The 27,750-nt window shown below is 43.1% G+C and overlaps 2 protein-coding genes across 3 annotated transcripts in view; one reads left to right on the top strand and one right to left on the bottom strand.

Annotated features, from left to right (window-relative positions):
* CMTR1 (cap methyltransferase 1) overlaps positions 1 to 19,217 on the top strand; it is a 24,743-nt gene extending 5,526 nt beyond the window's left edge. For both annotated transcript variants that reach the window (XM_419486.8, XM_015283793.4), the window contains exons 5-24: positions 1,227 to 1,319; positions 2,056 to 2,127; positions 2,844 to 2,938; positions 3,042 to 3,114; positions 3,310 to 3,508; positions 5,518 to 5,636; positions 5,872 to 5,968; positions 7,211 to 7,343; positions 7,907 to 8,086; positions 8,466 to 8,522; positions 9,479 to 9,536; positions 10,147 to 10,215; positions 10,389 to 10,520; positions 11,041 to 11,163; positions 11,886 to 11,977; positions 12,595 to 12,663; positions 13,213 to 13,260; positions 13,839 to 13,951; positions 14,496 to 14,604; positions 16,217 to 19,217. In XM_419486.8, the coding sequence (XP_419486.3) occupies positions 1,227 to 1,319; positions 2,056 to 2,127; positions 2,844 to 2,938; positions 3,042 to 3,114; positions 3,310 to 3,508; positions 5,518 to 5,636; positions 5,872 to 5,968; positions 7,211 to 7,343; positions 7,907 to 8,086; positions 8,466 to 8,522; positions 9,479 to 9,536; positions 10,147 to 10,215; positions 10,389 to 10,520; positions 11,041 to 11,163; positions 11,886 to 11,977; positions 12,595 to 12,663; positions 13,213 to 13,260; positions 13,839 to 13,951; positions 14,496 to 14,604; positions 16,217 to 16,349 (2,064 nt within the window). In that variant the 3' untranslated portion in view covers positions 16,350 to 19,217. The remainder of the gene's footprint in view (positions 1 to 1,226; positions 1,320 to 2,055; positions 2,128 to 2,843; positions 2,939 to 3,041; positions 3,115 to 3,309; positions 3,509 to 5,517; positions 5,637 to 5,871; positions 5,969 to 7,210; positions 7,344 to 7,906; positions 8,087 to 8,465; positions 8,523 to 9,478; positions 9,537 to 10,146; positions 10,216 to 10,388; positions 10,521 to 11,040; positions 11,164 to 11,885; positions 11,978 to 12,594; positions 12,664 to 13,212; positions 13,261 to 13,838; positions 13,952 to 14,495; positions 14,605 to 16,216) is intronic.
* Positions 17,301 to 27,750, bottom strand: CCDC167 (coiled-coil domain containing 167). The gene is made up of 4 exons (NM_001277596.2): positions 27,694 to 27,750; positions 24,918 to 25,012; positions 22,304 to 22,356; positions 17,301 to 20,310 (listed from the first exon to the last, which is right to left on the bottom strand). The coding sequence occupies exons 1-4, from the start codon at positions 27,730 to 27,732 to the stop codon at positions 20,207 to 20,209; spliced, it is 291 nt and encodes a 96-aa protein (NP_001264525.1). The 5' UTR covers positions 27,733 to 27,750; the 3' UTR covers positions 17,301 to 20,206.

The following is a 27,750-nucleotide window of genomic DNA, read 5'->3' as shown; positions in this document are numbered from 1 at the left end:
TCTTCCAGTGCTGACATAGTACTACCGTCAAGTGGCTCAGCTAGATAGACCCAGACTCTATTTTTTTCAGGGATAGTGTGTTTTCTGGCAACAAGTCAGTTTCAGATGGATTGTTGCTGTGATCTGTATGGTTTGTTCCTGAATGTGTAGTAGTGAACATGATGGAAAACTGTTACCAAGCTGTTTTGTTTTATTTTGTATGTCATCGTTTTTCATGCTCAAATAGGTGATGTTTTTTAAGTATCTTATTCTGTGTTTGTATAATAATCCTAAAAAAAAAATGCTGAAATGTCCTATTCCTGTATCTTGTCAAGTTCCTCAAAAGGGAAGAAAATTGAAATAGGTGCTGTGAGGAAAGCAGAGCCTAGTTCTGATACTATTCAATGTGAAACAGTTGCTTTATGTTTGTATTTAAAGAACAAACAAGCCAAAAAAATAAGAGCACAGCACAGAATCCTAGGGATCTGGTCAGCTGGAGGGCAAGCCAAAAGGCCCCAGCCATTGTGAATCAAGGGCAGCAGTGCTATCAAGTTATTTATGCTGCACTTGATTGTACTTTCCTCTCTTTCTTTGAGTTGTTTTCAGTAATTAGAAATAATATTGGAAGTTGTTCCTTTAGAATGAGGAATTTGAAATGTGTTTTGTAGGCTCATTGCTTTAAGGGTCATTCTTCACGATGTTTCTGCATCCTACAGCAATTACATGTTATTTATCTTTTGCCCTTGTGGATGATGATGTTATAACTAACATAAGAAGGTAAGCAGATGTTAACAGCCTGTCCTTGTGAAGAAGTCTCATTGCTTTGAACTCTACTGCCAAAACAATTCCTTCCCTAGGTTATTCAAAATATTTAAGCCTTGAATCAAAGTCATGGAATTGGAGGAGACTTTGATAAAGAATTGGAAAAACGGATGTGTGAAGCACTGCGAGAATATTTTCTGTCAAATGTCTCTGCACTGTCTCTAAAATGTACCTTGAGAATGCTAGGCTATAGCTTTATTGATAAAATATCAGATGAGATGAAAGTGGTGTGTGGTCGTTTGTTGGTTTTGTTTTGCATCCATCCAAAGCAATGAAGCATGTTTTAGGCAAAGGGGAAAAAAAAAGAAAACCTGAACAGCCCTCAAGTCATGGCTTTACCCATTATGGTAGGATTGGGGAACAATTGGTTGTTACATTGTGCTAGCAAAAATTTTCTTGACTCTTCCTATGTCTTGTGTTTGCAGCCTAGTGCCTATGAGGAGGTGGATTGGTGCCTTGAGTGTACCACAGAAATCCCTGATGCCCAGGAGCTGAAGGAGTGGATGACTGTGGGCAAGGTAGTTTTTTAGATCCTAGTACTTAGCCTAAGATGACACAGGAATGAATACTTGGCCTGAACCAATTGCCTGTCGAAGAGTCGTCGAATAATCTAGGCTGGAGGGAAACTGTGGAAGTGGCTACTGTAACTTCCTGCTTGAAGCACATCCTTCTAGATCAGCTTGCTTAGGGCCTTGTTTGGTCGAGTTCTGAATATCTACAAGAATGAAAGTCTCACAGCCTATTCGGGCATCTACTACACAGTCTGATGACCCAATTGGCATAATTATTCATTAATCAGCATTTTTTGTGTTGAAGCCTGCATCCATTGTTTCTTCTCCTAGCACTGTGCATCTCTGGGAAGGGCCTAGGTCAATTTTCTCTTTCCTCAGTTTAGGTAGTTGTAGACAGGAATAGAATCTCCCTTTTCTATCTATATTCTAAACAAACTGTTCCCTCAGTCTCTTACATGCTAGATACTACTACACCTTCGTCATCTTGGTGGCCCACTTGCTGGGCTTACTACAGTATGTCAATGTCTGTCTTGTACTGACTAGTCCTAGACTGGATGCAATATTTCAAGTGTAGTTGTAAGATGCCGAATAGGACAGAATAATGCCTCAGCCTGCTGGTTATGCTCTTGCTAATAACACCTAGTATGTGGTTGACAGGCTTCATCCATCACAAGTTCATGTTGCATTTTGAAAGGACTCATTGCATATTTGTTAATTGTTACGTGTTCTCGTCCTGCTCAAGAGGAAGATGGTGATTGAAGATGAAACGGAGTTCTGCAATGAAGAGCTTTTACTTAATGTCCTGCGGTGCAAGGTGAGTCCCCTTTCTTGGAGAGGAATTGAAGTTTTGTGGAAGCAAGTTAAATAAATAATTGAAGGAGTTTGAGTAATTTATTTAGGTGATCAGCAGGAGCTCAACACATCCTCTCTCACATCTGTGCCACTGGTGTGACCTGGAATTTTGGCTGCTACTGTCTGTTCAGCAGCCTGTTTTACACCTCAGCCTTCAAAGTGATGAATGAAAACAGTGGTGTCCATTTCTTAGTCACTTCAACTGAAAGATTGTAGGCTTGAATGAGCTAAGGAATTGAACTTTCTTTCTTTTCTTGTGTGTTCCATTTTTCGATCTAGATTTGATCGTGCCCTTATGAATTTCAGTATGTGTGTGTGTATGTGTAAGAGAAATACTTTCATCTGTGACTACTTTTGAGATGGCTGCCATATTGTCAGGCTCTGGAGCTGTCTGTCTGTACAGAATTCTTCAGTGTCATTAAATTTGAGTAAGAATTGGGTAAGGTGTCCCTGTTCGTTCTAGGGCAGTTGGACCAGATGGCCTTCAGAGGTCCCTTCCAACTCTAAGGATTCTATGACTCTATATCATTACGTGACAGAAAAACGTTCTATATTGGTGAATCAATAGCGTAGGCTGCTAAGCATCCTATCTATGCTCGTGCTTCTCTCTCCTTATGTTTCATATCTATCCTTCAAGCCTATGTCAAGTTCAGGTTAATTTGGTTTCTGTTTGCGCAGAGTGTATTTGATGAGCTGGATGGAGAAGAAATGCGCAGAGCCCGAACAAGATCTAACCCCTATGAGATGATCCGCGGAGTCTTTTTTCTGAACAGGTCTGTAGCACTTGTGGTTATGTGGGTCGTCTTCTCATTACGTCCACTTTCAGTTGTGGGAGCCGAGGTTGAAACTCACAGGTCCCTGTTTATGTGTTCACAGAGCTGCAATGAAGATGGCAAATATGGACCATGTCTTTGACTACATGTTTACAAACCCTAAGGACTTCCAGGGGGTGAGGACCTCTTTTTCATTTTCAAAGCAGTACTTTCTCAGAGAGGAGAAACTGGGGAGAAAGGAGAGTCCTTAGAACATTAGCTGGAAAAACAAGTTTTTGAAAGACGTTTTCTGGCTGAGTAGTGCAGTTGATAGGGTTGACTGATGGAAGCTGTTACTGGGTGAGTAGAATTTCTTCAGTTTCCTTTTGTAGAGGCCCTTGATAAAGGAGCGAGATGCAGAACTGCTCTACTTTGCTGATGTGTGTGCTGGTCCTGGGGGCTTCTCTGAGTACGTCTTGTGGAGGAAGAAGTGGCATGCAAAAGGATTTGGCATGACCTTGAAAGGACCAAACGATTTTAAACTTGAGGACTTCTATTCTGCTTCCAGTGAGCTCTTTGAACCTTACTACGGTACGTAGCACATGCATGAATTTTGTCTGATGTTTTTGCTTGTGCTTCGGCTTCTGTATCAGGAGTGCAACTAGTATTGATACTAGCATGGGAATTTAAGAGAAGCTTGTTTCTAGAGAATCATTTTGTCAGGTAGGAAGGGGCTATCCTTTGAGACAGGAGTTGACATTGGTGAACTTGCCTATCAAGTCATGTATCTATGCTTTTTTCTATTGTGCCAAGAAAACGTGTCCTGATGTAATAGTTTGTACTTGAGCTCATCTGAAAGCTGCAGAGTACATGCTTGTTTGACAGTAATTTTTCTCACTTGACTTAGGTAATTCTGAAATGTAAAGAGTGAGATGACTTGCCCAAAGACTGTTAGCGAAGCCAGAGGTAGAAGCCTTACTTGCCTGACTGACAGTATGCTTCTGTATCAGACCTCTGCAAATCTACTTTCATAATTGATTGCGGACCCTCAGTAAAGATGAATAAAGCAAATTAAAGCTAGAAGCTGTATCTGAATCACTGTGACTAAATGACCCATTTAATCTAAAGAGGTTTAAGATGTTACTATGCCTTTGAGACAGACTGTGTGTACACAGACAATTACTGCATCTTACCTTGTGTGTGGTAGCCTGTTACACTGTATGATACATCTGCACCCCATTTCTGCATAGCCTCTTGGAGTAGGTAGGGAAATACAAGGATTGATAGCCTTGCTGCTTATTATTTCAGGCTATGTAAAGGAAACTCAAACATGTTTGTTCTGCAGAGAAAAGGGTAGCCAATTTGCCACTGGTGACATCTAACCATGAACTCTTAGAGAATAGTTAGTGCTTCAAGATTAGATGAGTTAAAGAAAAGGTTCACGGCAAGGGTAGCAAGGCAGAAAAATGCGTTGTTCTAATGGTTGCACTGTTTGGATCTTCATAACTCACTGCAGACTGGTGCTTTTATGAGGGAGGGATGATACGTGGAGAAGTGAGTAGCCCGATGACTTTGATGCATTTTCTTGATTCTGTTTATGTCTGCTATGCTGCAAAGTCTAGTGAGATGTGTACAAACTCTCTTTCAGTGATGGGAAGAAAGTAGGCTGCCGTGATATTTGTGTTGAAAAGAATGGTAACAAATTCTAGTGTCACTTTGCTTAGTGACAGCATGATTGATGAGGCATTTAGTCATCAAAGCACAATTGTGCATCCTGATCTTTCTGCTTTCTAGTCTTGCAGTTCTTCAGTTAATAGAAACTATAGCTGTAGAAAATTTGTAGGGACTGATGCTAACTAGAAGTTCAGTCTTCTTCAAAGTGAGAATTGATAACCTCTAGAATATGCCTTAGGTTAGCTTTCTAAAATGCCAGCCTAGGGGACAATGTATCTCTTTTAAAAAACCCATATGGAAAAACTGTTAAGCATTCATGCAAATAAGCCGTATTTGCATTTTCCTACTTCCTTTACAGACTTGTTTATATGTGAATGTTTTTGGGGGCTGCTTTTTTTAAAATTCTTGGTTAGATTGTGTTTGGACATAGATAATTAGGTTCCTTTGGATTTATGCTAATTCAGAGTTGAAGGCTACCAAACCATGTGAATAATTTTGCCTTGCTTGTAAAAAAGCATGTTGCTAACAGGTGAGTTGTTCAGTGAAACTATCTCCTACATTTTGAGTAGATTCAGCTATTTGCCATTTCTCCTTGGTTGAGAATTTGATGTTGTAATGCAGCTCTTGACTCAGAGGAGGGCAGTGAGGGATTTGTCATTTGCTGCAGCTAACATGCAAGTTGTCTTTTGAGCATGGTTTTTATATGGCTTTGTTTAGCCCTGACCACAACATTTGAATAATTTTCGTAGACTAACGAGCATCTTTAGTGGTGAACCAGGGAATGTAAGTATTAATGCTTACTCACCTCTCAAGGTCTTCGTAGCTTTTGACTAAATACTGATTGAATACAACAGTTCACCTGTATGTACTGATCTTTTAGTCTACTTTGCAAACACGTTAGTAATTGTCTCCCCTTTTCCCCATAGGAGAAGGAGGGATTGATGGAGATGGAGATATCACTCGCCCTGAGAACATTACTGCCTTCCGGAACTTTGTTTTGGACAATACCGATCACAAAGGAGTGCATTTCTTAATGGCTGATGGGGTTGGTCCCTTTCTTTTCCTTCCTGCACTCATGACCAAAACTAGTACTTCAGTCTGTGTGTGTTAAGATACTTGACATGTGTTTGTATTTTCAATGTGAAATTAAGGCTTGCCATTAAAATTCCTCATGGCAGTGTTTTGTATTGTAAAGAAATTATTGTTATTCCACGAGTCAGCTGTGCAGAATTGTTTGCTTGGGCAATAGAAACGCTAATTATACGCTATATTCTTTGTAGGGCTTCTCTGTGGAGGGTCAGGAGAACTTGCAAGAAATCCTAAGCAAACAGCTGATGCTCTGTCAGTTTCTTATGGCACTGTCCATTGTCCGGACAGGTATGTTTTATCCATCAGTCTTCTTCCTCCTTCTTTAAGGTGTGGGTGGTATTGCAGAAGGGTGCTGTAGATTTTTATTAACATACCGTGACATCTGCTGTGTCACAAGGCTAGGTTGCACAGGATTGAATGTATATGCATTCATTCCGAGATAGTTGTCACAAAGCTAAATGAACTAAGGCAGAAAAATAAGACTGTCTATTTTGCTTTTCTTTACAAGCAGGAGGTAAAAGCTCTGAACTAAGGCATTTTAACAATAGGTTATGTAGCTGTCTTTGGACTAAGGTCACTAGTGTAATTGCTGGGCAGTATATCTGAGCTTAATGGTATCAGTTGGACCAGCTGCTTTATAAATATTCTGGCTGGCTGGTTGGAGCAGAGCAGTACTATTTCGGTTCATTTTCCCTTTAGTTTGTGGCTTTTCTCCTTTAAATCTGCCATCTCTGTGATCAACACCAGCTGATGTCTCATGCTGTCTTAGGTAGATTCCATTGTTGCCAAGTGATGGACTTTATGGTTGTATCTAGTTTTGATGGTTCCTCTTTTCTGCAGATTTTAGTTAGCATTTGGTGCTGATACATGCAAGAACAGAAGATAAAAATAATTATCACATTATCATTTATCCTGTGCCTTGTGTTCAGATATACCTGAACCAGTGATCTGCTTAGCAGTATCCGCTTGAGCATAATATGGTGAAAGGAGCAACTTTTTGAAGTTTTTATTCTCTGGGTAGATACAACTTCATAAGATTGACTGTTTTTTGTTTAGGGTAGTGGGGAAACCTGTTTGAGGGCTAAGGGTGGCATAGACATTTTTCCTTCTATTCTATTTTGGTGGTATCTGTTAGTTTTTTCCTCCAGTGTCAAGCTTCTTGTTAGAGCTCTTTGTCTGCAAAGGCTTTTATATAGCATGTTGCAGTACCATAGGATACAGTTTGGGCCTAGGAAGGGATGGGGTAGAGTGGGTAGAAGTCTTGCTCTCAAGGCAGAATGCGTGTTGATTTGAGCATGGTCAGAGAACTGCTTGTCCTTTTGTGGAAGAGATATGGGGAAGATGGTTCGTGGAGCCCCACTGGCCTGCTTCATGAAAGTATTTTAGGTGCTGTTTTATTGTTTAAAAAAAAAAAAAAAGAAAATCTATCTTTTTTTTTTTCCTGTGGAAGATAACCTTATGGAGATGCCTGATATCTCCTTGTGTGTTTGTAGTCTGCTGATGTTGGTGCGTTTCTTCTCTCTGCTCCAGGAGGACATTTTGTCTGCAAAACCTTTGACCTGTTTACTCCATTCAGCGTGGGGCTTGTTTATCTGCTGTATTGCTGCTTTGAGCGTGTGTGCATCTTTAAACCTGTGACAAGCCGCCCTGCTAACTCAGAGAGGTGAGATTCTTGAGCATGAGGGACTGCTAAACAAAGTTTGATCTCTGATTACAACGACAGATGGTTTTGGTTAAATGGAAATTCTGTGACTTCACCCAGTTGTCAACTGTCTTGTAGGAGGAAGCATTTTAGATGGCTAGCAAATTATGGTTCCTCACAAGGTAAAGAAAGTATTTGCCAAAGTATGCTTGCTTTTCCCTGCGTGTACTGAGCTCCATCTGTAGAGAAAACAGTGGAACTAAGTATGTAACAGATTCTATTCTGCATGAAGCAATCGAGCTTCCATTGAAGCCAGAAATTATTATTTGTCAAGTTTAGCACAATTGATTTACTACGTTAGGGAGTTCTGTGATGTTTTTTGAATAGGGTTGAATTTCCCTATCTTGTCAGAGAGTAGAAAGTGATATGTAAAGACATGATTGGTTAGACTTCACCTTCTTGGGGATGCTTGGGTGGACAGAATTCCTTGGATTTGGAATACTGTCTTGACAGTGAGAGCGTGGCAGGAAAGTTGACTGTGTCAAAAAGAGGATCCTAAATTGTGTCTCTGGCACTCTCTGCAGGTACGTGGTATGCAAAGGATTAAAGCTTGGGATTGATGATGTGCGAGAATATCTCTTCATGGTGAACATCAGACTCAACCAGTTGCGCAACTCTGATGTGGATGTGAATCTAGTCGTCCCACTGAATGTGATCAAAGATGACCAGGATTTCTACGATTATATCGTCCAGTCCAATGAAAAGTGAGTGCCTGTGAGCAGTGAGGGCTGCTGGCTTTCAGTTGCAGCTGCTTGCACTCAAGGAGGTGCTTGTTGATGCTGCTTACACTGCTCTGCTTTTGCTGCCCGAGAGGCTAAGCAGAGCAAAGGGGTACTGCACAGAGAGAAATACTTTATGCTATTAGTGAATGTTTGGCCTCTGAATGTAATCCTCCTATATAGAGCTACCACCTATTTTTTTTTCCAGTGGCCGCCTTATCACTTTGATTTATGTTGATGATGATCAGTCACTGCTTTGGGGGTCAGACAGGTTTCCTTCAGTTGTTCCATCAATCTTCCATGTAGAATAATGTTGATGGCAGTAATCAGCTTGCTCTCTGACTGAAACTTCCCTCTCTTTCAGCCACTGCAAAATTCAGATAAAGGCACTAGCTAAAATTCGTGCTTTTGTTCAAGATACGTGAGTATATTCCTCTGGCTTTTGGTGGCTATTGAATTAACCTACCGTAAACAAATTGTTTTGCCCTTCTTTAATGTGTTCTTAATTTGAGCTGGTACACTGCTTGGCCTTTAGAGCCAGGAGAATTAATAGTGCTTTTAGGTAGCTCTGTTTGTGGCTCTGCCTCAGCTTCTTGAGGAAAAGTGTGAGTAGCTGGAGTCCTGAAAGTTGATGGTTTGTTACCACCCTTACTGAGATGGCTTCCATGCGTTGCATGTTTTGAGTACCTTAAATGGTCCTGCTTCTTAGAAGGACTGTGAGCTTAAAATGTGAACAATACCATCCTGGCTGATATGTTCAATTCTACACTGAACATCATTGTGGTCCATAGCTCTTAATTTTTCAGGGATGATTCATTATATCTAAGTAACATACTTAGAACTACCTAAAGCACGTGACAAAAATGTCTGTCATATAAAACTAAAGTCATTGCAATGTATAGCTGTTGCCCTGTCGTGGCTTTTAAGTTTGGGTGTCATTCAGAGAAAATACATAATAGAAAGCTGAGTGAGCGTGAAAGCTGGATGTTGTTGTAAGAGTTAATCCTAATATTAGCACTGTTTTTTGTCTTCATTGCTCTTTGTAAGTAGGGCTGGTAGGTTCCATCTCTTGGAGGTAAGCATGAATTCATACTAACACTTCACTTCTTGAAAGTATTGATGCCTCAACGATACTTTCAGATAGAGGCTGAGTATCAGTAACGTATACTGAAGCAAAACTAAACAAGGGTGTTGGGAATGTGTGGAGAGGGAAGCAAGATCCTCAATTTGAGAATAACCTTTTGAGGAGCACTGCTTGTTTGTCATTCCCAAGCCAGATACTGAAAGATGCAATTTTGATAGGGCTGGGATATGTTAATGTTGCAAGAATAAGGAAGAGGCTTTGCTGTTTTAATAGTCTGCTGCTTTTCTCTTGAGGACACTGATTGAGCCACGACAGGCTGAAATCCGAAAGGAGTGTCTCCAACTATGGGGGGTAAGTAAGCTGCAAGGCAGAGAGATAATGAAGGCATCCTTGCTGTGATGGAATAAGAATGGAGCTGCTGTACAGATGAAACTTTCTAGCCAGAGGTTTAATTCATTGTCCTTTAGGAAAGTCAAGGATTATTTGAAGCTATTCATGTACGCAGAAAGGATGGTGCTTGTGAATTTGGTGCATGACTTAACTGAACAGGCTTTTAATTGCTTTGCTTTGCTGCAATTGAGAAGATTTTATAGAATATTGAATGAACTTAGCACCTAGTGGTTTCCAGGTGGTAGAGCTTTCTGAAGAGTCTCTTTCCTGAGCTTTTGACTGCAGTTGTATCGTACATACGGTAGTGTTTCATTGAAATGTGGATGAATTCAAAGATTTAGCTTGAAACTTTGGGAAGCTGCCCATTGTTTCCTATGAAACGTGGCATGCCTACATTATATTTGAGAAAAATGTGAGACTTTGTTTGCCAGGTAACTTCTCCAATAACTGGAGTCCCAAGAGCAGTAGTTTCAGGGGGCAGGATGGTCTGCCACACATTGAAACCAGAAAGGTTTGTGTGAATGTGCAGATGAATAACCCTTATTATCAATTGTTTGGTTTTTTTTTTCAGATTCCTGATCAGGCTCGTGTTGCTCCCTCATCTTCAGATCCCAAGTCCAAGTTCTTTGAACTGATTCAGGTGAGACCTTACCTGGAAGTTTCTTCTGAGTTCCATCATGCAAATAGACCTTTTCCCAGCAGTAATTAAAAGATGAAGAACTTAGTCCTGGATTATTGTTTTGTGCAAAAATTGCACTTACCTACCTGTTGATGTATTTTGTCTAACTTGCCTTTCTATATGTTGCTCTTTAGGGCACAGACATCGATGCCTTCAGTTACAAACCCACTCCTCTGAATTCCAGTACACTGGAAAAGATCCGCCAAGTGTTCGATTACCGGTGTATGGTGTCTGGAAGTGAGCAGAAGTTCCTCCTGGGGTTAGGGGTAAGGCCTGAGAACAGTCAGACTTTACATCTAGGAGCTCTGCTGGTTCATTTTAGTGGTACTGTTTTGCCTTGCAGATTCATCCCATTCTTTCCTGACCTCAAAGGTCAGGAAGAATCCTCACTGACAGCTCTGAATGCTGCTAGTTATTGTATGTTTTTTTTTTTTTCTCCTGACTTCAGTGCTGTTCACAGTAATTAACCCCGTTTTTGTAATTCCAGCTTACACAGAGACCTGTACTCTTGCTAGTGTCTCTAATTATCTTCACTGTCCTTTTAAAGATGTTCTATTTTTCGTTCATTGTGTAGATGTGAAAAGACACTGACAGATTAGAATCAATGTTTTTGTTCCTTTGCTGTAGAGATTGATTCCTCCTTAAAATTTCCCACAAAGAAATTGCTTGTGACAGCCTAAGATGAAAAGATTCTCTGAGGGGTGCTCGGGAGTTAGTCAGAGGTCTCTCTTCCACACATCCCTTCATGAAGCCTTGGGTGAATCTGACTTTGCCTTCTACACTCAGAAATCACAGATCTACACCTGGGATGGTCGCCAGTCAGACCGCTGGACAAAACTGGATTTGAAAACTGAGCTGCCACGAGATACCCTTCTGTCTGTGGAGATTGTTCATGAGCTGAAAGGAGAGGTAGGAAGCTATTCTCTCTTACAGAGCAGCTGCAAATACAATGCGCAATTGCACCTATTCTTTGTAAGATACTGCAGAATGAATGTTCCATGTGTGATAGGTGAGAGTCTTTTGCATTTGTTATTTAGAGAAACAATTTTGGGTTAAGTTCCTTCTTTCTGACCAGTGTCAGAGAGATGAGCTCTTAACATTGTTTTGAAATTCCTTTGTACCTGACATGCTGTTGGCCTACATGCAGTAGATGACAATGTTGCCACTAAGACTTAATGTGTTTTGTGTCTGTTTGGGTACATTACTGCACAGTAGCAATTGCAGGTCTTGGAAGAACATCCTTGAGGTATATTCACAATGCTAACTGTTGCTGGAGTTTACTTCTCTTGTGGCACCTCAAATGAGGATGCTGTGGTACACTGGGCTTTATGCTGTGCTCCCTGATGAGGCAGTATCGTGCCAGAGAGCTAAGGATGATAGCTGTGGTCCTGCTCTGTCTTTCCTTCCATTGAGACAATTGTGTAGTTGACACACACCGGTTCTTGGAGGATGGCAAGTTAATGTACAACGGGCTGCAGGGAATTTGCTTGCTTCTAGTATCTGGAAAGTTGCTCTCCTGCTAGAAAATAATAGACTGGCAAAAAAAACCCCACAAAAACAGGCTACAAACCAAAACTGAAATAGCAACAGACTACAGACTGAGCAGTAAGTCTATTTATTCCTTTCTGCAGGGGAAAGCCCAACGAAAAATCAGTGCTATCCACATACTTGATGTCTTGGTACTCAATGGCAATGACGTCCGAAACCAGCATTTCAACCAGAGGTATGTAATCTCTGGAGAAGCTTCTTTCTCCTACACAAGTAGGAGTGACTGAGAAACATTGTTCATGCTAATGGGAGCTGAGCACAGGTAGATGAGTGCATTTGGCTGAACCTCTTGTGTAAAGATGCACTGTGAATGAACCCCCTCAGAAGTGAAGTAGGTAGAGCTTCTTTTATGTTTATACTGTCCCTGTGTATTGAGGTCAGGTCTAGCTCCTTTCTTAGTCTGAGGTGAGGCACAATATGGATAAACAGAACATCTTGGGAGTATGTATAGCATAGCTGATAGGTGGCTTAGAGAGAAGGAGAGCTCCTCTGTTTCCTTCCTTAGCATCATGATGTCTCCACTTGTCTTATTTTCCTGCTTGTGTGTCAATGAGTTCAGCAGCACGTGGGCCTGTAGAGGAGGCTACGGAGGCCCATTCCTAATGGGCAGCACCCAGTATCACTGGGCACTAAACTGGGAGAGTAAGGTGGAAAAAAAAATCCTGTTGCTCGATACCTATTTGGCTAGGAGTGGGGACAGTGTGCAAGTACTGAAGTGTCTAATCAAACTCTTACCCTCTGTGTGTGCCAAAGATCTAGCTAGATTGTAGGATTTTCTTTGTTTTTGTTCAGGATTCAGCTGGCAGAGAAGTTTGTCAAAGCGGTTTCCAAACCTAGCCGACCAGATATGAACCCGATCCGGTGAGTGCTTCCTCTTTTTTAGCCTTGCATGTTTTTGTTTCACTGTGTTAGAGGATGAAGATCAGGAGCTGAAGGAGTTAAACTTCAGACTGAATTGCATAGTTCTGTTATGTTCACTGGAAAAAGGCTGAAAGCTCTTCAAATATCTGAAACAAAGTTGATAGTGGAGAAGTTGTACCCTCCTTTCACCTATCAGCTGTTTGTGCTTTCATCATAGACGGACTGGTTGGCGCAGGTCTCAGATGTATGTTGTAGTAGATCTAGTGCTCAGTTAGTGTTTTCCTTGCAAAGTCTTCTATATCCTTGTCTGCTCATAGTGTAAGAGAGGCTGTGAGCATACAGATGTCACATTTTCTCAAGCCAGCAGAAATAAGGCATTAGGCTGAGGAGGAAGGTTGACCTTAGTCATGCTTGGCCGCCTTGTGCTATACAAAATGAACTGCTTGACCACTCCCTACAGCTGAGACAGAAGAAGATGACAATTCTTTAAAATATATGTATATTTTATTTTTACAATGCATTTTTGTCTTGCTCCTGCTTTCCTCCCAGAGTGAAGGAAGTGTACAGACTGGAGGAGATGGAGAAGATTTTTGTGAGGTAAGTGACCAGCAAAAATGAAGCACTTCAGAGCCTATGGACATCATAGGTGAGAGATGTGCTTGAGGAGTCCTGGACAAGGAGCTTGTACGGCTCCTGTAGCTAATGGCTGCTGTTTTTGATACGATGCTGATTCAGAGAATCTTCCTGCTGAGCTCTAATACCATAGACATAGCCAATGTGTTTTTACAGTGGTGGAAGTAGCAACTGCACTTCAGTATTTGTGCAGAACTGTCAATGGCTTGAAAGTTTAGGAGTTCAAACCTGGAATGGGAATCCCATTTACATTAAGTGTGTTAGATCATCACAGATCCTACATTGCTGTGCTAGATTTGCTACCTGACATATACGTACAGCTCTGGCTGTTTTCTCTAGCCACACAGAGAAGGCAAGAGACTGAATGCTCAGGGATGTGATGATCTATCCTGTTGTATTTTCACTGTGATGCTCTGGAAAGAGTGTGCAGATGGCACGCTGTGCCCAAGATGATACGCTGTGCCCAAGATGATTGTAAAGGAAGAAACAGGAGATGCTGTGTTTGGTTAATCACTCTGTTATTGTCTTCTCTCAACATTCAGGTTAGAGATGAAAGTCATCAAAGGTTCAGGGGGAATACCCCGACTGTCCTACACAGGAAGAGATGACCGGCACTTCGTACCCACGGGACTCTACATTGTACGGACTGTGAATGGTAGGGAGAGAGAGTCTCTTGTTTTTATCTTGCTTTTCTCTGTATCTCCAAGCAGAAAATAACTGATGAAGCTTACTCCTTCTTTAACTTAGCAAAAACTTAATGGTGGTATTCCAGTGGCTAGAGATTAACCGTTTGTGGTGAACATAGCTTAGATTGTGGTAAAGTTGAAGGTATTTTTATGATAGTTTGTTTTCTGTTGCAGTTGGGTTAGCTATTGTGTGGGTAGTTCTATTTATTTACACAACTCACTCTTTTTTAAATACCATAATTCTTCACTAAGAATATATAGCAGTACATGAAAATGTCCTATTTGGAATGATAGCTTTTTAATGCATAGAGAACAGTATTTTCTCAGTAAATGCAAATAGTTTGAGAAGTAGGTGGTTTTGAGGGAGGAAAGGGAAAAGAAGTAAGAGGAGGGTCACTATCATTATAGATTCCTTGTCCCTGCTTGCACTATATGTGCATTTATAACCATTTATAACCATGCCCTTCTCCCCATTCCATCTTCTGTCTAATCCCTGTGACACTTTTCTGCCAGATCCCTGGACGATGGCATACAGCAAAAACTCCAAGAGGAAATTCTTCTTCAACAAGATGACCAACAAATCAACATTTGACCTCCCATCTGAATCCATCGCACCTTTTCAGTGAGTATAACCTCTGGCAACTGAGACTAAGGAATGAGAGCTGCGTTTCAGTTTGCACTGTAAGCACAGCTTGTTCACCAGTAGAGTGTGCTGCATAGACCAACACCTCAGAGTTTTACGAAGCTGCTGATCCGGATCTGTGGATTTTGCTATGAGTAACACATCTTCTCACAACTTCCTTCCTCTGTCTACAGCAGAATGCAAGTGACTGAACCTTTTGGCACCCTAGGAAATGGAAGCTGAGTCCAGTAACTGTAATCTGTTACATCTCTGTATGTTAAGATAGTTGGTTGGAAGTCGTTGATTGAAAAGTCAGCCTCAGTTGATTTAGCCCAAACTCTGGTATAAGTTGTAGGTAACTGGGAGTTGTTTAATGAGTGAGTGGGGGAGAAAAGCAGCATCTCCTTGGGAAAGAATTGTCATTAGACAGTCAGCACTGTGGCTACTGAATGCCACTGGTATCCAATTGAGTACTATGCCAAGACAATCTCTTGAGTACAGCAATTTTGAATCTATCTAGCGTGTCAGGGCTCATGGGTGGAGATGTTCTGCATTCTTTCCCTTCAGATGGTCTCAGGAGATGTCTCAGGAGATGCCTGCCATTACCAAGGTCTTTGATTCTGAAAATAGGGCTCTTAAGTTTCCCTTAACCAGCTAAATAGAGGAAGGGGCTTAGAACTGAAAGCAGAGGCAGGTGGTGCTTTTTTCTCTCATGCCTCAAGGTGGAGTTAGTTTGGCCTGTGCACTCAGAAATAGGCTAGTATTAACCTGTAGGAATGGCTGAGGACTTGGAGTGCTTGTGTAGGAAGAGTACTGTATCGTGGTTAGTGAATACTAATGTGTCTGTAATTAGCCACTGACATGTGGTCTTGTCACTGTGCTAGTATCGCTTTGTTAGAACAGTAGTACTAAATAAGCTATGAATATTTTGTCAGTAATTGTACAAAACTCAAGGCTGCTGTGTCAGCAGTAATTAGCAGCTCTGTTTTCATTATGGTTGGGACTGTGTCAGTGCAGTGAGGGAGGGCTGTGCTTGATGGGTGGAGTGAGAGATGGCGTTGTAGTATCAGACCTCTCAGCTGCTGATGGAGCTTGGTTATTTCACACAGGAGGAATAATCCTAGCTGCTTTTGTACAGCACAAAGTGCTGTTCATTTGCAAAGATCCATAGGACAGCTATTACTGATTCTAGTAGGTTTGTGGTGAGTGATTAGATTGCTGCTGCTGGCAGACTTTCTAAATTCTTCATTAAGGCCTTTCCATTGCCTGCATTGACATTTTCTGAAAAACTTGTGGGGGGAGGTCTGTTTTCCCTAATGATCTGTCTCCTTCCAGCAAATACTGAACTGAATCTTGAGTGAAGCTAGAAATTAACAAGTTTGTTTCCATGGAAATCTCTTAGGCTTGGAAATTTCTGTACCTGAGGGACCATAGAGTTTGTAAGGTGAATGAATGAAAGCACTGGTCTTTTTCTAAGGCACTCTTTAGATCTACATTACCTTTGTGCGACTCCTGGTGCAAGAGAAGCTCTCTCTGTATTGTACTTTCTGGCTGTGACAAGGTTTCTTCTACTCTCTTGCCATATTAATCTTGCTTTCCTCTCTGTCCACAGTGTATGTCATTACAGCCGCCTCTTCTGGGAGTGGGGAGATGGTGTCAAAGTGCATGACTCTCAGAAAAGGCAAGATCCAGAGAAGCTATCAAAGGAGGGTGTCTTATCTTTCATCCAAGCACACTACCCCTAGCCCCAGCTCTCTTGAAGGGTGCTGGGAAGAGGCTTGGATTCTTCAAGGACTGACAAGACTGGGAGACTCCACGACTGTCCTAGCCTTTTCCAGAGCTGATTCCCTGGAGGTGATCTAACTTGGAAATGACGTGCAGAAGGCATAGGACAAGACTCTGAACTTGGCAGTGTATATAAGAGTATGACCCAGGTAGTGCCCGCTGCCGGAGTACTTACGGTGACTCCTGGAGTGAAGGCCTAATGCCCTTTTGTCCTGACCTATTGCATGCATGAGGCCAAGGGGCTAGCAGCTTTCTTTGCTCCTGTTAAAATATTCAGCAAGGTTTGTGGAGCTCTGTGTGTGTCAGGACTCTCCAGGCTTGTGCTTCCCTGGCAGTGGGAAGGAGCAGACGAAAGTGGCAGTGCTGGGCAACAGCACATTGATGCAACCCTGCATCATACCTGGCAGCTGTATGTCCTCCCCTTGGCCTTGTTAAAGGCCTTCACAGCCTAGTGGAGGCTATTAATTCACTGGGGAATGCTAGCATTGGGGTGCAAACATGAACTCTTTTTGGTGTTTCCAACACATCAGCTATCAAGGCACTTGGCTTGCCAACAGCAATCCCTATGTGATGGTATCCTGTTGGATAGAAGTCAACACAGGTGATGAGTAGACTTCCTGGCACAAATTTGATGTTTCAGTGCCAGGATTTTCACAGATGTCTACAAGCTGCTGTTTCAAGGATTTCTCCTTTGCAGGTCAGTGACTGATCCTGAACCAGCAGCCTGCAGTTAATTCATGAAAGTGTTTATGCCTCATGGTAATCCTGAGACCAAGGTGCTTTGGTTCTTAGTACTTTACACTATTACCCAAATCTTCAGGAAGTGGATGTGGGAGCGAAGACATAGGAAGTTTGGGATGCTAGAAGTGTTTAGAGGTAATTATGGGTATGTTTGATTTTTTTTGTTGTTGTTGTTAAAAGACCCAGGGCTTCAGTGAAGAGAGATCTTGACTTTGACCATGTTGGTTAATTAGAAGAAATCCTGTCCCCTGACTATGCCCACTGGAAAGGTTATGAGACTTTCCTTTTTAAATGTCAGAGTGAGCTTTGACACTCTCCATGTCTCATCTGGCCCTGGAGCTACACCTGAGGTGAAGACACAGTGCTGTGACACTCAGCATGAAACTTGTTTCAGCAGACTTCTCAACATTATTTTGTGCTGAGCTCAAAAGTATTCCTCTGTTGCATGATGTACCTTCGGTTCTGGCTTCCGTGGGGCTTTTGCCAGGTCTTCCACTTAAATCAGAAGCTAACACACAGTTGACTGCTTTTAGTCAAGCAGCAAAGTTGCCTTTTTTTTGTTTGTTTTTAAACACAGATTGACAATAGGGAGGAAACTGATTTAGGGGTAGTCTGAACTGTGCCTTAAAGAAAGCTATAGGTCTCCTTGGAACTATAGCAGTTCCTTAGATTCTTATTTTTCTCCCCAAATCTGTATGTAGTATTTTAACGAGCTTTATGTAGTAAGACTTGGAAATTTTCACTCACAGTTCTATAGATAGGATGGGTGCCCTGCACCACTCCCAAAGAGGCCATAACAAAGTGAGCACGTTGAAGTCCTGCTTTCATCTACCCTCTAAGGTCCAGCATCATGTGTAAGTTTTGTTCTCAGCATCAGCATGCAGTGAATGTCATCCTGCAAGGTGGCTGTGCTCTTTGAGCTTGGAGCATTTCCATGTCTTTAGAAATGCATCATCTCCATAAAACCATGGTTTCTTTCTTTATTTTTTTTAACAGTTTGGTATAAAAAACAGATACAAGTCCTTGCACCACACAAGTTTAGATGCAGGCTTAATCACTGCAGAACCACACCTCCTGGCTAGGGGAGCAGCCCGGAAGCTGGCATGGTCTGCTCATGTATGAAAAGGAAGCAAAACTTGGGGAGTGGATGGGTGGCTGGGTTGTGGATAGGTTGCCCTGAATACTGTGCAAGGGAGCTATTCTTTCCTCTCAAGCTCCAACCTAAAGTGATGGAAGTGGATAAAAGGATCTTTTTCCATGTTGGTGGTCATTAATGCCTAGATACAGGTCTACTGGAACAGCTGATTGACTGCATGTTGTTACTGCATCCTGTGAATGACGATCCACCCAAGTATAGCTAATACATACATGAGAAATGGCAGGCTTCCTTCCCCCCACCCAAAGAACAAGAGATCTGTAACTGGCAATTTTTGCTGGCAAAAGCACTTCCACAAGGGATGAAGGGGATTCTCTTCCAGTGGGTAAAAAAAAGCACCTCTAACTGTGTGGTTTCCAGGCCTGTGAGCAGTTAGCTTTGTAAGTGAATAATTTGAGTTCTGGCACTTTCGCAGACTGCCTTGAGGCCCTTGTAATGCCAGCAAAGCATGCTGCTCCCTTTGCCAGGCTGCTTTGGTAAGTATTATGTCCTCCACTCAGGGTTTCTGTCTCTCCTCTGGGCCAGCAGGCAGAAGGGTGACTAGGAAGTGTACTGTAGAGCTTGTAGGCTTCTGAGAGTGCAAAAGAAACCTGATGAGCTGCAGGCTAGCTTTTGCAGATATTTCCTGTTTGCCCTGTTGCCTCCAGTTCCTCCCAGTTTTAATTTGCTTTTATTTTTGTTTTTGATGCACTGAACCTTGATTCTGAATCCCAGTCCAAGAAGGCAAACGTAAGGCACCGTGCTACTTGCTTCCTTGGTGCGGGGTAAATACAGAAGGATTATGTTGGGAATGGAAACCGATGAACATCTTGCTGAAGCGAATGTTTATGTACGTGAATTGCACAATGTATTGTTATTAGGCTGTGTATCATTTTGTGTTGATTTCTCTGCTTTTGTTGTCTCTATTACCAATACAGCCCCTTTAGTTCAACTCACTTCTTGCTTACTTTATTTCCCACAAAACTGGGGCTCGCAGCCCGTGTTAGTGTGGCAACAGGAAACACCTTGCAGAGTTTAAAATGTTGAAGGTAGTGCCCTTCTAAAGGCTTTCCTGACAAGTGCTCCCTCAGGGCTACCTCAGCTGTGTCGCTGCACCAGAAAGAGAGGAGACTGCAGGATGATAGGATCCTAACGAGTGGCCTGAGAGGAGGCGTGCTGCAAAACTGGAGCTGTAACAAAAAGGGGAGGGAAAAGCTGAAAGCTACAATGTCAGATCACTTTATTTAAAGCCCTACAAAGGCACTTCCATCCCTGGGAGTTGACAGTAAAATCTTTTTTGCAAATGTTGGCTGAGGCACAAAATGGTTACCAAACTGACGCGCAAGAGAGGTATGTAGGTATTTTCAAAGCCCAAGTCTGAAGATCTCAAGTTGGCTGCTATGTGTCTGCATAAGATACCCACCTCCCATCTGTTTTTATAGCAGTAGGGTGGTTCTGGTCCTCTTATGTTGGAATGGAAGAACCATCTTTGTTTATCTCAGTTCTGGGGACACGTGGTGTCCATGTCACAATACACAAGGTTACACTGATTTAATGAGCTTGGTGTCCCTTCAGCTGAGGCTTGAGACAACAACAACCAAGGAGGTGGCATGTCTTCTGACTAGCTTGGGCAGAGAGCACTTGTCTGCAACCAGACATCTTCTTCAAAAGGGAGAACATACTGCATTTCTCCATCGGGCCTGACGGTTTTGACTGCACGTTGGGTAAGAGTTCCAGCTTGACTTCTGCTCAACCTGTTTTCTCAGTCAACTCAGTTCTCAGAGAAAATTTTAGCTTCCCTAAGGTGAGGCTTGGAGATGATAAACAAGAACAGCAGTCTGAAATGCCGATATCCTCACCCTTCGGAGAGGTGCAGTGGTGAGAAGGAAGAGCTCCTTGCAGTAGAATCATTTGGTCAGCAGGGAGAATTCTTGAGTGCAATCACATTGTCCAGCAGGTGTAAATAAGAGCAATCAACAACACCATGGCCACAGCAAGGGCAGCATTCTTGCGATTTTCTTTACGAAGCACACTCAGTTCTTTCTCTGAAAGAAAAAGCAAAACAAAACCCTTGCCTGTGAATGCTGTTTTGTGTTTTGCTGCTGTATCTCCTTTAAAAATTGTTTTACGAGCGCAATGCTATTGTAGCCAAGGGACAGCTCTTGGCTCTGCTAATTATAAATTATGCTGGGCAGGAAGGAGGCTAGCAGGAACTTCTTCCATTTGCTCATACATCCGATCAATCGCAGTAGCTGTGTTTAGGATTGCTTCAGTCCTGGTCCAGTTCCTATTTGCAAATGACCTTGTTCTGGGACCATGCTAAGGATAGTATGCATAAACAACTGTTTGCTCCTTTAGGGAAGGAAGAAGAGGACAGAGAGGGCAAAGAGTTATATTTTTACTCTCTTCTAGATGTAATTTCAGGACTCTCAATCCAGGCTTTTCCCAGAGCTTTAACTAACTTAAAATACAAACTAGCATTGCTATCAAAAGAGGCTTTCAGCTGTTCTTTCTGGCCCTGTTCTTCACCTGATACAAGTTCATACACCTGCCCAGCCACTGTAATCATAGCCTCAAGTATGTCAGCTGGAACAAGCATGGATTTAATTAGAGGCCAGAGTGATGACCTAAAAAGACTGTGCAGAGGCACTGTCTGTTCTGTTCCAGGAGGAGCAGCCATCACCATTAGGTGAGGCTGTTGCTGCTGTCTGAGCAACTTGTTAGATTGCTCTGTTGATGGCTGCAGTGATGGCTGACTGCTGGTACACAGGTGGCAGCCACAGCCCATCTCTTCTCTAGCGTTAGGCCCTTAGGGAACAGGTTTGAATGTGTTTAAAATAATTGTTCTTCTTCTGGAAGCAGTCCTTTAACATCAATTAAAATTTTAAATTCAAATTCAGTGGCCATACCTTGACTTTCAACTCTCCGAGCCTTAAAGAACGCTTGTGCTTCTCTCCCTTGGGTGAGCTTTGGTGCTTGCACTGCTGCAGAGTGGATCTGTTCAGTGAGCTGAGCCGGGAGGCGATTACATTTCCTCTAGCTTACTACATGAATGTACTTCCTTGTCAGAGCAGCCTCGACACAGATGGGTTATGGCCGTTGTGGAAGTACATACTCTGCTGTATCAGGTCTATTTTGGGCTCCCTCACAGATGCTGATACCGACCAGATCCACTTCATCCAGCTTCTGCCCTTGAGCAGCCGAGGTGGAGCCTAAGTGTTCCAGCTCCTATCCTGTGAATGAGGCAGAACCCTCATCTTCCCTTATAAACATACATGCTGTGGGTTGAGTCCACAGAGAGCAGGGTCCAGTGGTGCCCCTCACTCCAAGTGCTTTCCTGGCCTGTGCACAGGAGGGCTCTGGGCAACTGCAGCTCTGCTCTGATGCTCACCTAGGAAATCTGGGCTGTAAATAACAGGAGCATGACGACATGCAAGGCAGCATCCCCAACAGCACAGAAATACTGTCAAACATGCAGGAGCTCGGAGGGACTCTCGTTTTAACTGTCTGCAGCAGGGAAAGACCCTGGTGCTCTGATACTGCAGGCAGCAATTCAATGTGAACTTTTATGCTGATGCATAGCATAGCCCCCAGAGACCAATGCGGGGAGAGACTTCCCCAAGGAAAGTACACCTGGCTGTACTCCAGTCAGCATTTAAAAGATTACTCAGCAAGCCTTTATTTATTCATTCATTCATTTATTTATTTATTTAAAGGAAGGGCAGAAGTTGTTAAAAGCCTCTCAAGTCAATCTGTCAGCTAAGATTTTATAAATATTGGTAGCTTGGGGCACGTGAGAAGGATTTTTTACCTCCTTCATCAGCTGATACCTAACTTTTGTCTCCTTTATGATAGCACAGCTCAAGTGGGAGGATCTAGATGCAAAATAAGCTATCAAGATTTCCCCCAGTCTTGCTCCCTTTAGTTAAGCCTAAATTCAAAGGCAGAAGTTAGAGGTGGCAGGAGCTTGAAGATGAAGCTAAGCTGCAGCACTGATGCCATTCAGCCCAGAGGGACCATTTTTAATGAAGTTCTTACCATAGTTGTCAGCTTTGGTCATTAGTAGGTTTCTCTCTCTCTCCAGTGACTTTCTGTAATGAGAAGAGAAGTTCATTACCCGTGAGGCACAACACAGCCTATTTCTTTGCTTATATGATGGAAGAGAGACTCTGTCCCACTAGCAGGAATATTTGCTAACAGAATGAGCCTATCACCCTTCACTGTGGATAGGTGACAATTCAGAATCTCCCAGCTAAGCAAGAGAAGAGATAAGGTGGTTTTAGATGACTTTTTACTTCTTTCAAGATGCTTTTGTGTCTCTTTCAGGACAGTGTCATTACAGGTCAGCAGGACAGGAATGTCTGTCCAGGGGTGTGTTCTCCCTGTTCCTCCAGGTGGGCTAAGTTCTGCCATGGCTTCTAGATGGGGCAGGATCCACACGTGCTCTGTATAGAATCCTGCTCCTCAGGTACATCTGTCTCAGTGCTGGAATGCTAATTCTTTTCACTGATTGAAGATGGGATCCCTATAAACCGAGTTTATAGAACTCTGCTAACCCAGAAACAACCAGCTAAACAACCTGTTGTAGACTGAAGTCCCAGGGTAATAAAAAGCAACTCAGGCCTACCAGCTCTTGCACAATATGATTAATTAATACACAGTTTAAAATATAAAAGCAAAACAAATTGCCTAGGAGCAGCAGCATTCCCATTACAGCAGTGAGGACGTGGCCACTCCTTTCAGATTGTGTGCATATAAACAAACATGCACCAACAAATCATCTCCTGGTTCAGAGCAGACAGAAAAGGCAGTTAGGATAATAGTCTGTTGTTCCCCTTGGGGCAGAGCAAGAAGCTGTTGCAGAAACAGATTCCAAACCTATGTGTACATCTTAAGTAAGAGACAGCAAAAAAGCAGGCTTCATCAGCATCTGGAGAGTAAAGGGCTTTTATGTGCAGTCAGGAAAGGAAATGTAGAGTGCACCCAGGAAGAAGTGAGAAGACATTAGCCAACAAGGCTGAGCTGCTGCTTAGAAACCTGCTTTGGAAACAGAGTCAAGAACAAGGATTTGAGAATGAGACAGGAAGATAACGTGGATAACTGAACTTCCAAGTGGGGAAGCAGAGCTCTCCTTCACGGACTACATGCTGCATCAGGAATTCTGATCATGGTACCTTCTGACGTGGTTTGCGAACGGTCTGGGTTAGGGCAACACAATTTCCACTTCCAACTCCATGCAAGTTGTACAGTTCAGAAAATCTTAGCTTAATTCTTTGCTCTTATGTTTCAAGGAGAAATCATATAGATATATTCCACCTTGTCAATTTACCACAACTATAGGTTGGTTTGTCGGCTGCTTCAGTAGCAGATGATTGCAGACAATATGCCTTAAAAAGAAAATTAGGCCTAGATAAGAGATTGGTGAAATGGGAAGCTAGAGACGAGGGACAGGGCAACGCAGGACCCTGTCAAAATACAAATGAGGGATATGACACTCCAATAAAGGAGGGGAAAAAAACCAGAGTGGCTTAACGAACATGCAGAGCAAGGCAACTGAGCAGAAAGGAAGAACAAAAAATATAAGCTGAGGGTGGTAAATATCAGGGTGTGAAAACACTGTCGCTGTAAGGATGATTTGTAACTGGGCTCTGTACCACTGAACAGACGACAGGAAATTTCCCTTCCTTGGCCTGCAATTGAACTTACCAGCGTTTTTGACAGGAGCAGAGCAATAGGATGCTGGAAGAATGTCCACAGACATGCAAATTTGAGAATCATGTGGGACATCTACCATCTCTTGCTTAACACTCTAGAGAAAGACCAGGCTCTGCCTGTGCCTACTGTAATATCCAGGTGAAAGTCCTCTCCTGAGTTTCTGTTTTAAAAGCCTACAGCTTTTACATCAGTAACAGATTTCACAGCACTTTTCCTTCTACCCTTTCCCAAGGAAAGTCAGTGTGTCACTGCATCCCTCTATCCAGACATATTTCATAGAATCACAGAATAGCCTGGGTTGAAAAGGACCACAATGATCATTGAGTTTCAACCCCCTGCTATGTGCAGGGTTGCCAACCACCACACCAGGCTGCCCAGAGCCACATCCAGCCTGGCCCTAAATGCCTCCAGCGATGGGGCTTCCACAACCTCCTTGGGCAACCTGTTCCAGTGTCATCACCCTCTGTGTGAAAAACTTCTTCTATATCCAAACTAAACCTCCCCTGTCCCAGTTAAACCTCCCCTGTAATTTCCCTCGGCCCTTTTTCCAGTTGCACCACAACCTGGTTGGGGCCATCAGTAGTTGCTGCACATCTCCCCCAGCTGAACTCAGGCAGCTTCAATTAGGCTTGAGCAGCAGTGTGCAGTGAGCTCTGCCTTTCATACACAGATGTTTCCCAGCAGGACAAGACCCTGCTTTGCTAATGAACAGGTAAGTTCTGGGCACTGCTTGGCTGAGTGTGATGCGGGTTTCAGAGGAAGGCTGTAAGCTCTCTCCATGTATCGCTGAACTTCTCACATTGGCAAGTTCTCCAAGATGGGAGGAGGCAGTCTTGTAAAGGGGAAGCATGCATTCCCATTCTTCTCAGCACCACAGCAGGATGAAAGCTAACTGAAGTGTGCAGCCACAGCTGTGAATGGAAGTGGTCATCCATACCTTCCTTCATGGCTGAGCTTCTCCCCGCGCAGTTTGAGATCTACTTCCTCCATGCTCTGTCTGCAAAGTGACAGCTTTTCCTCCAGTTCATCAATCTGGAAAACACATCAGTCACCGTCATTTCCTCTCCCAGCTAAAATGGTTCTATCTCCATTCAGAAGGAAAAGGTACTTCTGCTGCAAACCCTCACAAACAACCAGCAAGAGGTACTGCATTATGTCACCTGGATGCAGCTTAGACAGTAAACTTATTACATATATACACCATGCCTTCTCTGGAACCAGTGCTTAAAAATCACATTAATACCATTTAACAAGAGCTTTGGTTAGCAAGCTGCCAGCCCCACCACTCAATTATCCACACCACTGTCTTCTCCATCCACTCCACCAGAACTATTCTCCCTGCTCAGTCTGCAGTCGCTCTCAATAGAACACTCTCTGCCCATCGGTTCATCGTTTCATGAGACGTAACAAAAGGATATTCTGCCCAATTCTGTCAGCGCTCTTACTTTCTGCTGACTAAAAATCTCCAGATTCCACACAATGCTTTAAAAGATGCAGCTGTTTTTACTGCTCTTAAATCAAACCCAAAGTTTGGCTCCCCTGCTGGAGAACAATAATTTGCTAATAAACCACTTGCCATTGAACTACACCATCAGCTTTGCTGAGCTAGGGGCACAAGGGACAGGAAATAATATCAACAAAAGAAAGACAAGGAAGGAGGAATAGATTGCTGAATGAACAAAAGTATTTTTTTTTCCTCTGAAATCCTCGTGTTTCTTTTCTTCAGGCTGGCCTGGGGCATTAGGGGCTGCAAGAAGGTTGCGAGGGAGGATTCTAAGATGTTACGTATTCACAGTGCCTCAGTTTCCCTGCTGGCAAAATAAGGCAAGACACAGAGCTGCCCTTCCTCTTCCCATGGGCAACTCTGGAAAGTCAAGTCCCAGCAGCTTCATATGTATACAGCCAACTCAGACCAGCTGCCTCCCTCACTGCAAAAGGTATGACGAGGCTCGGAGCCATTTTCATTGAATTCTGGCAATGCTTACTTGTAATCTAGAGACCTTCTTAAAACAGAGGAACCCAGAGTGCACTTCAGTGCAAACTGACTTACACCCTAATTACAAATCTCATTTGTCAGGCCCACGTTGGGCAGGGAGCCCAAAATGGCTTGCATAAAGGCAGACAAAAAGAGAGAGGGAAGCAGCTTTGCTTACAGAGTTGAGCTAGATCCCTTTTAATACATTTTGTAATGAATTAATAAAAGCTTTCTTTCCAGCAGAAAGGCTAAATGCACTTTTCAAGAACTGGCATCCACCCTCTGCTTTTATGAATTCCCTAATTAAGATGCTGGCAAAGAGCCATATCACACATACGTTGACATCCAGCAGCGTTAGGTAATGAGGTTTTCGTCTTCTGACCCTCATAGAACTGATCAAAGCCAAACGAAGAGGTGGGGGCAAAGAAGAAAAACCTTCCCCAAGCAGCCTTCTCATGCCTTGTCACCCGCCAGCACACTTGAGCAGTTCCTTTCACAGAGGAATTAGTGGTTCTTACATCTACAAATTAAGTTATGTTATTAAAATAGGTCCAGCAGAGATTACTTTTTTGAACTGTTTACCTTTAAATGCTAACTTGTGGTTCACGGACGTACACCCATTCTCACCACACTTTTAGAATAATTCATTTCATGGCAAATCATTTCACAAATGCTGTACCCACAGCAGGCTAGAAAATACATACCAGGCAAGATACTGCAGTCTAAAGTAGATCCAGCAGATCGGCCTCCTGTGCTGGGAAAGGAAAGGGCTGGATCCCACTTAAAGGTACCCTGGGTCTCCTCCTTCATTCAGCATTGAGTCTGTCCAGTTAGCGAGACCACCAACAACAGCCTCAGTCAGCAAGGACTACGTGGATCTTTTCCCTATTCTTAGTCTTTCGCATGGACACCCATCAGTCATTGTCAAATGTAGGATTCAGGCACAACACATAACAACTGTTTCTCCAAATACACACACAGCACCTTGCAGCTCAGGCACTGCTGGGGCACAGGGTGTATTTTGAAGGCCTACAGTATCCTGTGGCAAAGAGTTACCCAACATGTGACATGGTGGTGAGGCAGTGGCCTGGGCTGCCCATGGAGGTGGTGCAGTCACCGTCCCTGGAGGTGTTTGAGAGCCGTGTGGATGTGGCACTGAGGGACGTGGGCAGTGGGCATGGTGGGGGTGGGCTGGTGGTTGGATGAGATGATCTGAGAGGCCTTTTCCAACCTTAATGTTTCCACGATTGTCAATGAGGCAGGCTGCCAAAAGACTACAAAGCTGTAAGAAAGGAGTTTCCACCACAACACTACAGAGACAGGTTTGTATCAGTTTAAAGCAGGTCACATCAATTGTACTTGCAGTCAGTAACCGCAAGCTAATCTGCTAAGTGCTCCTATAGAAAACTGCATTCATTTAGCATGGTGACTTCAGTTAAACAAGCATGCCTGTCTGAAAGGCCTCATCCCAACAATCATTGCATCACATCACACGGAGACTCATTCAGAAAGCTTTATCAACCACAGCAGCTCAGGAGGTAAGGCTGAACGGAAAGTTTAACTTATGATATCAGTACTGAAACACAAGCTTCGCCTTCTCTGACTTGAAGGGATTTTATTTTCCACCCCCCATCTACACCCCGTGGGTGCAACAAAGACAAGTCCTGCAGCCACACACGGCACAGCCCAGCACTGCCCGGGCCCAGCCGCCCCCCTCACCGCCGCCGCCCGCCCTCACCTCCCGGGCCACGCTCAGCCCCTCTCGCTTCTTGCCCATGGTCCCGGGCCCGTCCGC

This window comes from Gallus gallus, chromosome 3, assembly GCF_016699485.2.
Source record: "Gallus gallus isolate bGalGal1 chromosome 3, bGalGal1.mat.broiler.GRCg7b, whole genome shotgun sequence".
In the NCBI taxonomy this organism is placed as follows: Eukaryota; Metazoa; Chordata; class Aves; order Galliformes; family Phasianidae; genus Gallus; species Gallus gallus.
This window is presented reverse-complemented; position numbering and strand designations above follow the sequence as displayed.